Here is a 12655-nt window from a genome sequence, read left to right as displayed (position 1 = left end):
AGTTTAATTCTGAAATGTGGTGAGAGCAGCCTTAATGTTGGCTTTGAGACATGAGGAAGCAGAACTGAGGATGGGGAGGTTTTCCCCGGATGTGATGAGGATGGATTGGATCAAGAATTTTTTATTTTTATTTTATTTAACCTTTATTTAACCAGGAAAGTCCCAGTGAGATTAAAAACCTCTTTTCCAAGGGAGTCCTGGCCAAGAGGCAGCACATTTCAAGACAAAAAATACATGTAACCCTTGTGCTATCCTAGGCACTTTAACATTGGTGAGTCTAGTGGGGTCATCTAGACCCACTAGACAGTGCGCTGAACCTTTTTTCTTCAATGATTTGTGATCTTCACTGGTGTCCATGGATTACATGAAATCTTTCCACCTTTATCCACCTTTGTCATGGTAGGGAGAACACGTCAAAGTAAGGGTGGGTTCATCTAAGATAACACAAGGGTTAAACAAACATAATGAAAATTACACACATTAAGAAAAGCAGTTGCACATTATTGTTGCGGTCTCTAATACTTTGAGCTTGTTCTTTAAAACATTTAAAGATACCAGTTCAGTTAGTTTCCAGTCTTTTTGCAGCGGACGAAGGCTCTGTTTTCCCCAGCTCTGTGCGGGCAAATGGAATAGAAAGCAACAACTGGTTCTTTTGATCTTCAGGAGAAGGATTCCACAATTTTCCTTGAGACTGACCCTTGTGCCATCCTAGGCACTTTAACATTAAGAGTTGGGTCATCTAGACCCACTAGACCAGAGGTGGGAGCTGTGGGCCGCATTCCTGCATGTTTTCCAGCATACCCTGCTATGGCATGTTCTGATTGGCTGGACACACCTGAACCAGGTCATCAGCCATGAGTAGGGCAAGACTATCTGGGAATCATACAGACACACCGGCCCTCGAGGCCTGGAATTGCCCACCCCTGCACTAGACAGTGCTCTGAATCTTTTTTCTTCAATGATTTGTGATCTTCACTGGTGTCCATGGATTACATGAAATCTTTCCACCTTTATCCACCTTTGTCATGGTAGGAATAACACGTCAATGGAAGGGTGGGGTCATCTAAGATAGCACAAGGGTTAATGAAATGAATCCATCTGAGGAACAGCTCCTGGTGGATGTGATGGAGATGAATCCAGGGAAGCAGGGTGAGATGGTTTGGACTCAATGAGCGCAGGGACAGCGGTGATGTTCGTGGTCTGAACAGGAAGTACCCGCTGGCTCCAAGAAGCCAAAATCCTATAGACTTCTATTGAGAATTAAACTGCTATTAATCAGTCATTCTATTTGTCAGAATAACCATTTTGTTCTTGCCAGTCATTGATGTTTTTTATAATATTTTCTTCTGTAACGCCAGATAGTTAAGTTATGAACTGACTAATCGGATGCCTCAATAAAAGTAAGTGGTCTCACATTTGACAGATTTCCTTTAGCCTGCTTTTTTAGAGGCAGGGGGCGTGGACTTTCAACAAGCACACTCCAGGTTGGCTAGTGGGGTTGCCATGGAGACATTATAAATCAGACCAATCGCTGCTAGTGGTGTCACACTCGCTCGGTCCAGCTCTCTCTGGGGTCAGAGTGACCAGGAACGAGGAGGTTCATGGATGTCGAGGAGGAGAACATGAGGGTGGTTGGTGAGAGCGAGGAAGATGCGGAAGACGACACTTGATGAAGGTGGATGATTCGGACAAGGAAGTAAATTCTTTTATGTGTGATTTATCTTTTTTTTTTCGCTGTGAAAACTTTTAAATGAGCTTTCTTAAAAAGACGAAGCTTCCAGAGGGTTAAAGGGTTTTCTTTGAGATGTGACAGTTGATCCTGTGCCTTCAAAAATGCAGCCTAATTTTCAGTTTTTTTTACATTTACTGTATTTCACCTTTTAAGGAATTTCAATTTTCCCTTTTTTCTCAGAAAAAACAACAACCTAGACTTGAAGGCTGACGGAGCGGAAGGATTGAGCTGTCAGTGGGATCAGGAAAACCAGAGAGTTGACAGAAATCCTCAGTGAGCTGAACTCATGTATGAATTATACCTCCGTCTGAACTCACGTCACAGATAATTAGACAGTTGTGAGGTTAAATAGCCCCGAAATGAACAGGGTTCCTTTGACATCAGAATTTACTGCCATTTTTGCAGCTGGAGAAGCTGCTCTTACATCTTAACAAATAATACAATCATTTTTTTTTTTAATTATTGCTTTTTGGAGCTTTGCTGCAATACTCATGGAGGTGGTGGAGGTCAAACATGGAGCTTCAGGCACAGATGTTTGGTAGAAGAGCTAACAGGAACGTATCCATTCTTTTGTAATCATAACTTCAGACGAATGTTTGACTTCAAGAAAACCAGTTCCCCCGTCCCCTAAAGCATGTTCTGTACAGGTGCGTGTGTTCTCCAGCTGTCCAGTTATTGAAAGAGATTTCCTTGCGTGACATGAAAGTTTATCTAATGAAAAATGGAGAATGTGGTGTTTTTATTTATTAATTTTTTTTTTCCCCCAGCATGTGCTTAACTTGGCCCTTAAAGCTCCCTCTAGTGGTGAACCACTCCACTCCAGTCATCTTTTCATCCATTTTTAGCGTTACCAGTGGTCGTTTAATTATAAATTTGCCGTTTTTAAAACCAAAATAGTAAAACCTGTGCCCTTTTTTTAAGAACACAGTTCCTGCAAAGTGACAGGAGTTCAGTAGATGTTTGCCTCGGAATTGTGGGCTGGAGATTGGTGCATGGGAACCCTGCCCCCTTCCCCTCCCTGCTACTGAGAGCTCTCTGTTTACAGGCTCTCCCGTTAGCATACAGCCCCTCGCACCCTCAACAAAGGGGAAAACAAAGACGTACATGGATCTATTGGTCTAAAAAGTGGATGCAGCAGAATGGGGCGGAGCAAATACAATCTTTTTCTGCTCCTGCTTCCATAATGAATAAAGAAATACTTAGAAATGCAATTTTGAGCTTAGTTTTCCTAATACACATCAGTAAAATACCACAAAAACACCAAAAGCACTGTTTTCATTGAAGCGGGTCTTTAACACTAAAAGTCCTAAGGCACAGCCGTTTGACTATTCTACTGATAAATCCTGCCAGTTAGTCGATCGACTAAAATACTTTCAGCTAATATCTTCAAGCAGTTGTGAACGGCTGCTTTTCTGATGTAAATAAGGCACTTACTGGTGCACCATAGCTGGGGCTGTGCTGAACAACTTTAATGAAACTTGTTTTTCACTTTGTCATCTTGGGGAGAGATCAACACACATGGGTTTTTTCCTCCACTAAGATTTATTAATGGAAATCGTACAAAAACTGACATTTTTACACATATTTACAAATTACAAAAAGTCAATGAGTACATTTTAGAAATCACTCACAATCCTGGCACTGCCATGGCATCTCTTTTCTGCATTTTCCACATGTGTATCTGTAGCAGTCAACACATCGCAAACTAGCATGATTGTTCTTGCAGTGCTGCTTGACCTGACATGTGGCTCTTTTTCCAGGGCTGGGTGTGGAAGGTTGTTGCTGAAGCAATTGTTCTTTTTGTGCCTTCTTTGCATCCACATACGAGTGAGCCAACTCTCTTGCAAGCTCCACCAGGAAGTCCACCCGTCTCTCCTGCCTCCCGATGCATGCTTGGTACAGCACATGCGCATTTAGCGCTGCCATGTCAACCATGTTATAGAACACAGCGACTGGCCAGTGCCGTCCGCACTTTGTGCTAAGAATGTAGACTGTCTTCTTCTTTTTGGGCTCATACACCGTCAGCGTGGCACCAGTGGTTGAAAATACCTAATAAAGACAAGTTGTTATTTTCATAGCACTTTCACACACAAATTAGAAACACGTAAACATAGAGCAACAAAAGACCTGCAACATACCTGAGTGGTGACTTCATCGCGGTCTGTCTGCCTAGCGGAATGAGGAATTTCCCGGTGAATCTTGTTGAGTGTGCCGAGGATGGTGGTTTTCCGGCTAAGCAGTCGTTGCGCAAGTGACAGCGATGTAAAGAAATTGTCTGTAGTAACATTTCTGCCCCTGTCCAGGAATGGGTCCGTCAGCCTCATCACAACATTTTCAGACAGTCGCTCCCCACTGGGACGACTGGGGTCCTTGCCAAGATATGAGAGGACATTGCAAATATACTTGGATTTCAAGTCGCAAGCCACCCAAAACTTGATCCCAGACTTGTCAGATTTAGTTGCAATATATTGCAGGAAACAGCAGCGAATCTTTGATGGGAAAAGCTGTTCGTCAAGAGTGATGTGCCGACCAGGGTTGTAGGATGTGATGCAGTTGGTGACGAATGATCCCCACACAGTATAAATTGCAGCAAACTTATCAGTCTTTGTTTGCTCGCCGCGGGTGGACCTGTCGTCAAAGCGTAGGTGTCGCATGATGTCTTAGAAGCGGTCACGGGACATAGTTCCAATGATCTGTGGGTTTCCCAGGTTTGCTGACCAGCAGTCACGTAGAGATGGAACCTTAGTAAGCCCCCGCAAGATAACAATTGCAGTAAATGCCATTAGTTCCGGGAGGGCCATAAACCAATCAACATGCTCTGTGTGCTGTGCATGTTGAATTGTCCATTTTTGAATGCTATAAAGCATGTCCAGAGTGATGAAACAGAGGTAGCTCTGAAGGCGACTTGAGATACTTCTCCTGGCCTTAGCTGTTGGCTCTCCATCTGTGGCGTATGCTTCTATTGGGGTGAAATGGAGAAACTCCCCCACCCTACATGCCAACATGAACAATCCTCTGCCCATGATCATCTCAACACAGCTGCTTAGCAGCTCTCTCTCCCCCATACAAACAAACAACCACCACCACCCCACACTCTCTCTTTTATTAGTAAGTTATTGTTATAATTCTGTAATAACAATGTTGAAAGTACATTGAGAGTGTTTATACTGTAAAAAAAGGCTCTCAAGGGATCAGATTGTAAAATACGTGGGTTTTTTGGCTCTCTCAGTCAAAAAGGTTCTGACCTCTGTAAGCTTCTACTGGGGTGAAATGGAGAAACTCCCCCACCCTACATGTCTACATGAACGATCCTCTCCCACAGATCATCTCAACACAATCAGCCCTCTCTCCCCCACACAAACAAGCAACCACCCCCACCTCACAGTTTCCTGCCCATTCCTCAGGTAATGGCCACATTTACAAATCAAATGATGCTAGTTTTAGTCAACTGAGTAGGCAGTTAGCTTCTCTGTGGCTAAAGGATAGCCAGAAAAATCCAGGACTTCTAGTGTTAAAGCTCCAAATGTGTTTTAAAGATTACCAAACGAGGCATCAATGGGAAGTCCACAAAAAAAAAAGTGCAAAGTCGACTCCTTAAACATTCACTCGCTCTTTGAGCGGATATCATGCAGCCTCGAGATATTGGCTCTTTGGACCCTTGGCTCTGGCTTGTGTTAAGCATTTTCTGCACAGACTCACATTTACAAGGTCAAGTTTCAAAGTCCAGATTCAGGCCAAACAAAACCAATTGTAATCCAGCAGACGGCGAATCCTAAAGGAGACTCTAAAATCAAGTGACAGACAGTCATGTAGTGTAAAAACATGCCTGATGCTTGCTAGAATTAATCATTTGACACCATCAATTAAATATTTTACTTATTTTCTCTTTGATTTTTGATGAGCAGATGTTTGGCTTTAAGGAGTTGGTGCTGAAGATCAACTACTGATCATATTCTTTAACACATTTTTCTTATTGTCCTCTTGGAGGCGCTTTGTGGCACCGTGAGAAGAACAAAGAGGTAAAGGCTTGGTCCTTTTGTCACTGATAAACCGTTTTTTTCCCACCATGTGGTTTTTACAGATCAATACTTCAAAATCGTTGTGCTCTCTGAGCTCATTCAGACATTGATAATTTACCAGTGATTTACAGTTCAGGTGTATTGACATTTCACCCTGGAAAGTTTAACTTTTGTTTTCTATTCAATGACTATCTGGCCTTTCAGTTTTGTTTTACTCCTTTTGCTATTTATTCCTCTCTTATTTTAAAAAAATATACATTTTTTTTTCCTGATTTGAGCTTTTATCTGTGAACTTTTTACAACTTTTGCAGCATTTTTTCATTAGTCGTGTTTGCTGTTAGTTTTTTTCTCCATATTAATTGGAGACTTGTTCGAAATTCAAGATTATGCAAATAAATAAATACCTTATTACACTTTAGCCAAATTAGCATTAACTTGTTTACTGAAAAGCACGAATGGTTGATTTGAGGTTGATTTTCTTATTTGAATTAAAACCGTAAAATGTTTCTTTTCTTATTTCTGGAAACATTTGACCTGACTTTTCGAGGTCAGTTTAGTTTTTACATTTGTATTGCGTATAGGTGTTTTTTTTTAAAGTTTTCTCATTTAGAAATGTGTGCCTAATCTTTCTTGTGTTTATAGACATTTGTAACATTTTTATGTAAGCCAAAATTCCCTGCAATGTTAAGGCTGGTGAACCATGTTGGGGGGGGGGGGGGGGGGGGCACCCAAAAAATTGGTTTGGACCTCAAAAAACTTTAAAGAGCCCCTGGTCAATTAAACTAACATTAGCAGTCGCGGAAAAGAAGCGTTTGTCATAAGATAGTCACGCGCACAATGCCACGTGGAAGAGTTAAAAGCCGAGCCACAGCCCTAGATAACCTAAAATTAAAAATAGATTCGTAATATAAAGTCAGCTGAAGGGATGTCTCTGTTTTCCCACCGCCAACCTTCCCATAAACCAGAAAAATGTCCCTGTTTTTCACTCAACGCTCATGTTTACGCTCCGTCTGTCAGCAGTTGGCGAGGACACGCCCACCTTCCACCGCCGCGACAGTTTATTGGCCGAATGTCAGCTCCTGATGACGTAAGCCGCTCACCCAGGCGGGGACTTAAAAAGCAGGCTCGCGCGCGGCGCAGCAGCTGCAGCCGGGGAGCGGATGCCGCCGCGGACATGGACAGTTCGGGGAAGAGGGAGAACCCGCTGGGGGCCGCCGGGCTGTGCTCCAAACTCTTCCTGTGGTGAGTCCAGGCTTCATGCAACGCTTTAACCGGAGAGGCGGCGGCCGGTGTCGGTAAACAAAAACATGAACGTCATTGGAGCACTTCCTTCCAATCCCCCAATCAACGTTAAAGTGAATAAATTACGACTTTATTACTATATGGAAATATATAATTATAAAAGATTTATTCAGACATAAAAAAAAAACTTTTGTTGCTGTAAAAGTGCTTCTAAGAACAGAACCAACGTTACAATCAAACCAGTACTGTTAGAAAAATACATTTTCCTGTCTTTTCCTCAAAGGAAATGCAGAGATCACATTTTTTTTCTTACAAATTTGTTAACTAAAATGTAATAGATGTGTTTGTGACAAATTTTTAATGGGCAAAAACAGCTGTTTAGCCTCAGAATCAGGGGGTCTACCTTTATTATTATAGCCACATTGATTTTTAAATAATAAAAAACAAACAAACAAAAAAAAAATATATATATATATATATATATATATATATATATATATATATATATATATACATATATATTCTAGTGTTTGTATTAAAAATACAGACCAAACCCTATCCTTTATTTGAAGTATTTTACGTAAAATGGATTTCTTCCTGATTACATGTCTGTTCTTTGACAAATATATATTTCTATAATATTTAAAGATTTTTGTATATTAACCTGCAGGAAATCCCTCAATGTTAATACATTTTATTGATTCGATATCATCACCCAAAACCCTGCAACTTTTCCTACACATTAACACTCATCTTCCCTTATTAAGCTTTCATCTTCAAAAAAAAAATGTTTTATTTTGAAATTCTTTCTAGACATGATAGAGATACAACAGAATAAGTAGAAATTATGGACAAAACGGGATCATTTCTTTGAAAAATAGCATGTATGTAAGTGGGTGTAATCTGAAATGAATCCTTTATTTGTATTTGTGTGTCTAAAAATCTCTACAAGCTAACCAGGATGCACTATAAAACGCAACAATGAAATCTCTGGAGAAATAAAACTTTGAAGTCCTTGATTTTCCACTTTGATGTCGTTATGTCATCTTTTCTTGGGTAACTTGGGTTTAAATGTGACTGTGAGAAGAGCAAAGGTAGTTAATCATCTTCTGGATGGTTTCTTTCATTCAGGTGAGGTCAGGTGTTGGTTATTATGCAAGGTGACCTCTGACATCCAGCCCTGATGAGGTTTCTACGGGTTTAAGAAATCTAAACCTAATTAAGGGAAACTCATAGGATTTTAATCGGTGATGTTTTTGTTCTTTATTTGCATAAATATGGATATTGTTCATTTTAGCCTTTAAAAACCAACAGAGGAGGCCCTCCCCATTGATATGAAGTTGTAATAAGGAAAACTGTTGAAAATAAATAAATAAAAGGTTTTCATCCAAAAAAAAACTTCTAGTAGAGGATTTAACTGTGGTTTTGAGTTAAAACAAATGTAATTTTGGCGTGAGTTTTTGCATCACAAATTCAGGGTTTTTTTACGCGAACATTCTCCAGATTTGATCATTCTTTGCCAACACTAAGTGTAAAATTTAAATGTTGGACTGAATTTGTAATGAACTCATTTTAATTCAACTGTTGTGTGGGCGAAAAAAAAGATGGAATTCTTAAAATAAACTCACCTTTATTTACTTTATTTATTTACTTTATTTAAAAAAAAAAGGTTTTTGGTCAAAACAGTTTTTTATCTTTTATTTTGAAAATTCCACAGTGTAAAGTCTAATTATCAATACAAAAAAATTAGTTTCTCCTTCTGGGGTCAATAATTCAAGCCTAGTTTAATGATACTGCTTTAAATTTGACTTTGCCAAAAAAAAAAAAAAGAAAAGGCAGAAACTATTCTTAGATCGCCAAACAATTAAAAGACATAATAAAGTCTTCCTGGTTTGATTTTGTTACCTCCTGCTTTCGTTCTAGCTGGCTAACCCCGCTGCTCCACCTCGGCCGCAAACAGCAGCTCGATGAAGGCGACATGTACAGCGTTCTTCCCGAGGACCGCTCTGAAACCTTGGGAGAGGAGCTGCAGAGGTGCCGTATGATCTCACCGCAGCAAAAATCAAACTTAAATGTGTCAAAGAAGACGTTTAATCTAAAGGTTCCTTTAAAGATGATCGTTATTTCCTACATTTAAAAGTCAAGCTTTCTATTATTTGTTACTTTTAAAAAAAACAAACAATTTAAGCAGTTGAACCATAAAGCATAATCAAGGTGGAAAACTACACTATTGAGCAAAACAAACAAATTAATTATCTTCCTGCATGCAATTTCACAAGATTGAACCAAGTTTGAAGTAATAAGCGCAGGACAAAAGGCAGATGTTCAACAACGTCGTAAATGCCATGCATGTCTGTATGAGTGTTTAACACATCGTTGTGGTTTGATCACAAACTTTACTGCTTGTCTGCTCAAAAGGATAGCTGTCTGAGCTAACAAAGCAGCGCGTCTATGAAAATGACCTTTTTATCATAACTGTAACCACTGTCTTGCAAATACACATAATAAAAAAAAGGCAAGCCAGAAAGCTGCAGCTCATAAACAGCGCCGTTAAACTTAAAAAGTTACAAATATAAATATACAATAAATATAATATACATAATATAATATAAAATAACCATATTTATGGTTGTTTGCATGTTCTCCCCGTGGATGTGTTGGTTTTCTATGGGGACTCTGGCTTCCTCCCATCGTCCAAAAACATGCTTCATAGGTTAATTGGTTACTCGAAATTGCCCTTAGGTGTGAATGTGAGCGTGCATGAGTGGCGGGGATAGGCTCTGGCAGCACCGTAACCCTGAAAGGGACAACAACGGGTATAGATGGATTTTATGGTTTGCTGATCTGTTTTTAAGTCCGTGACCTCAAACGGCTTCTCCAGGTTTCCTCCCGTTCTTTAGACCAGCGTTGTCTTTTCCCATAAAGCACCAGGTCTCCTCTGCACAGATAATTGGCACATTTCGGAAACCCCTGGAGGCTTTCACTAGCTGATTACGTTGATTTAACACCTGGTAGTTTCCACGTTGCCACTTAGCTCAGGGTACATGAAATTGAAGCGCTGAAAGGTTTTGTTCTCATTATGATGGTCACATGACCCGCTGGGTTGCGTTGGACCAAATTGTAGCCAGAGTTTAGGCACCAGGATTTGACATTACTCCAAGTCTTGACTTTGGAGCTTCAGCTCCAGTGTTGATATCTTTCGACTATCTATCTATTCTATTCTTTACTCCATTTACATAACTCCAACCTATTCTGAAGCAGAGAAAAGCAGCTTTGTGCTCATATGCAACACTTAACAGTAGTCAAGTGTTTACACAATTAGCCTGTTGGCGGTACGCCAAACAGCGTGTGTTACTTAGGTGTCGCCAGCGACATCTCCAGTATTAAAGGGTTTTGGGAAAAGGGCTGACGTTGTTTAGACACGCTTATTGGGGGGTTGCTCTGAACTTGTCACCTGTCAATCACTTGATCTAAGATAACCGTGGTTTTCTTCAGACATTGGGACTATGAAGTCAAACGGGCAACCAAGGAGCTGCGAAAGCCCCGACTCTCCAGAGTTCTCATCAAAAGTTATGGATGGTCGTACGCAGCGGCAGGGCTGTATTCGTTTTCACTCGTAAGCTTCGCTCTCATTCACCTGTTACCGTTTCTTGGACCACTGCGCTCCATTTCATGGTTTTTCTCGCTCTGTCTCTGAAGGAAGCGATCAAGGTGATCCAGCCTCTCCTGCTGGGGCAAATAATCCAGTACTTTGAGAGTTACAACCCAGAAGACCAGTCCAGCCTTAACCTGGTCTATGCTTACAGCACCGCCATGTCTCTCTCCACCTTTGGGCTGACCATTCTCCAACACCTCTACTACTATCATGTGCTGAGAATTGGCATGAGGATTAGGGTGGCCATGTGCCACATGATCTACAAGAAGGTCTTTAGTAGATTTGCAGCAGAAATGTGTGCGCTGAACTATTACTAACTAGTACTACTAACCAGAAAGTCTGAATATTTGTTCTCGTCAGGCTCTTTGTCTCAGCAGCGAGTCGATGGGTCGAACGACCACGGGGCAAATAGTGAACCTGCTTTCCAACGACGTCAATCGCTTCGATGAGGTAGGACATACCCTTTTTTTTTTAAGCTGTACTCTTGGTATGTACTTCCTAATCTATTTGGGCTGTTTTTATAGATCACTCTCAACCTGCACTACTTGTGGGTGGGACCCCTGCAGGCTCTGGTCATCCTGGTTTTCCTCTGGTACGAGATCGGCATCTCCTGTCTAGCAGGTGTAGCCACAATTGCACTCATGATGCCCATCCAGACTTGGTTTGGAAAACTCTTTGGCATCTTCAGGTATTTTTATTGTGCAGTTTGTTCATGTGCTTTAATCTGAAACCTGTTTTTCCAGATTGGTTCTGAAGCTCATTTAAGCTTTTAGAATAGATTGAACTGTCTTGGAAAATGTATTCCCACAAAGGATTGTTTTCTTACCTGAGTATTAATGAAATGAAGGCGTTAGGAGTACACTTGCTGCTGCCATCGTTTGTTTAGTCACTTCAGGAAGTTGTAAGGCAGGTTTGTCTTCTGCTGGTTGTTCTTAATGTTCCAACACTTCATTCTGGAGAAGTATGTGGTGTTTGTCATATGGGATCCCCACTGTTATACAAGGATGGCTGTGGGTTTATGAGACTGATCTAACGCTTAAAAGGTTTTATGAGCTACTCTTGAGAGAAGCAACTCAGGATATAAGTGACGATGGAGGATGAAAAGAGTACTTAAGCAGGGTTGGTCCTGCCAAGATGTCACTGATTAAGACACGATCTCTGTGCTAACCAAGACTATTTACAAGTTGTTTTCTTCTGACGTCTGGTATCACATTGGAGCAGTCAAAGACGGTGACTAGAAAAGCCCTCTTTGCAATTTGGTTCCGACTTTGTCAGTGAAAACAGTACAAACAGTGGGGTCCCTTTGGCTCATTTGAAGTTTGTCTTCCTCCCAAAACCCCAAACTGTTCAAAACTTATTTCTTAAAAAAAAAGCTCCAATACTGTTGAGCTAAATTAACATTTTACGTAATTTGTGCTTCCGGATCGTCCAGTTTCAATGTTAAGTCAATGGACAGACACAACGAGAGGTCCTACCAGATCCAAATGATCTAGAGAACTCAGACATGGCCGATAACGGCTTTTGTAGAGCTTTTCAAAATAACTGCACCTAACCTCTTAACATCCGTGTGTTCCATAAGAACTTTTGACAGTAGCTCCTCCCACAAGCGACAGGAACATCAGGTTTAAGAAATTCGTTCAACCCCACATTTACTGTATTTTTTTGGAACACAAGGCACACTAAAAGCTCTTTCATTTTCTCAAAAATCGACAGTGCGTCCCAATTTCCAGTGAACACTTTGTATGACTTTTGCGTATGCTTACTGACGGCGTTTTCTGTTGTGCACGGCGCTCAAAAATCTATCAAAATATATTTTAGTAAGACCTCTTGTAAACTACAAAGCTGCACAGTAGGATGTAGTGTTGGAGCATTATGGGTATCGTAGTTAGGGGCACTGAAAACGTGAGAGTAGGGATTAGAATTTTTTTGTTCAGTTTTTTTGAATAAAGTAGGTGGTGCAAAGGCTGTTTATTCCATTGAGGAATAACAAAATAGATAATAATGAAT

The 12655-nt window shown here is 40.6% G+C and overlaps 1 protein-coding gene across 2 annotated transcripts in view; it reads left to right on the top strand.

The window, feature by feature from the left end:
- Positions 1 to 6880: 6880 nt before the first annotated feature.
- LOC101170734 (multidrug resistance-associated protein 4-like) overlaps positions 6881 to 12655 on the top strand; it is a 38812-nt gene continuing 33037 nt past the window's right edge. Inside the window, exons 1-7 of one of the 2 annotated variants that reach the window (XM_023963392.1) lie at positions 6881 to 6993; positions 8917 to 9027; positions 10489 to 10609; positions 10693 to 10704; positions 10800 to 10917; positions 11009 to 11098; positions 11173 to 11336. In XM_023963392.1, the coding sequence (XP_023819160.1) occupies positions 8961 to 9027; positions 10489 to 10609; positions 10693 to 10704; positions 10800 to 10917; positions 11009 to 11098; positions 11173 to 11336 (572 nt within the window). In that variant the 5' untranslated portion in view covers positions 6881 to 6993; positions 8917 to 8960. Of the gene's footprint in view, positions 6994 to 8916; positions 9028 to 10488; positions 10610 to 10692; positions 10918 to 11008; positions 11099 to 11172; positions 11337 to 12655 lie in introns of both variants that reach the window. The other variant, XM_023963390.1, reaches the window with a different exon arrangement.

Source organism: Oryzias latipes, chromosome 2 (assembly GCF_002234675.1).
Source record: "Oryzias latipes chromosome 2, ASM223467v1".
Lineage (NCBI taxonomy): Eukaryota > Metazoa > Chordata > Actinopteri > Beloniformes > Adrianichthyidae > Oryzias > Oryzias latipes.
Note: the sequence above shows the minus strand (reverse complement) of the source record. Positions and strands in the feature narration are given on the sequence as shown.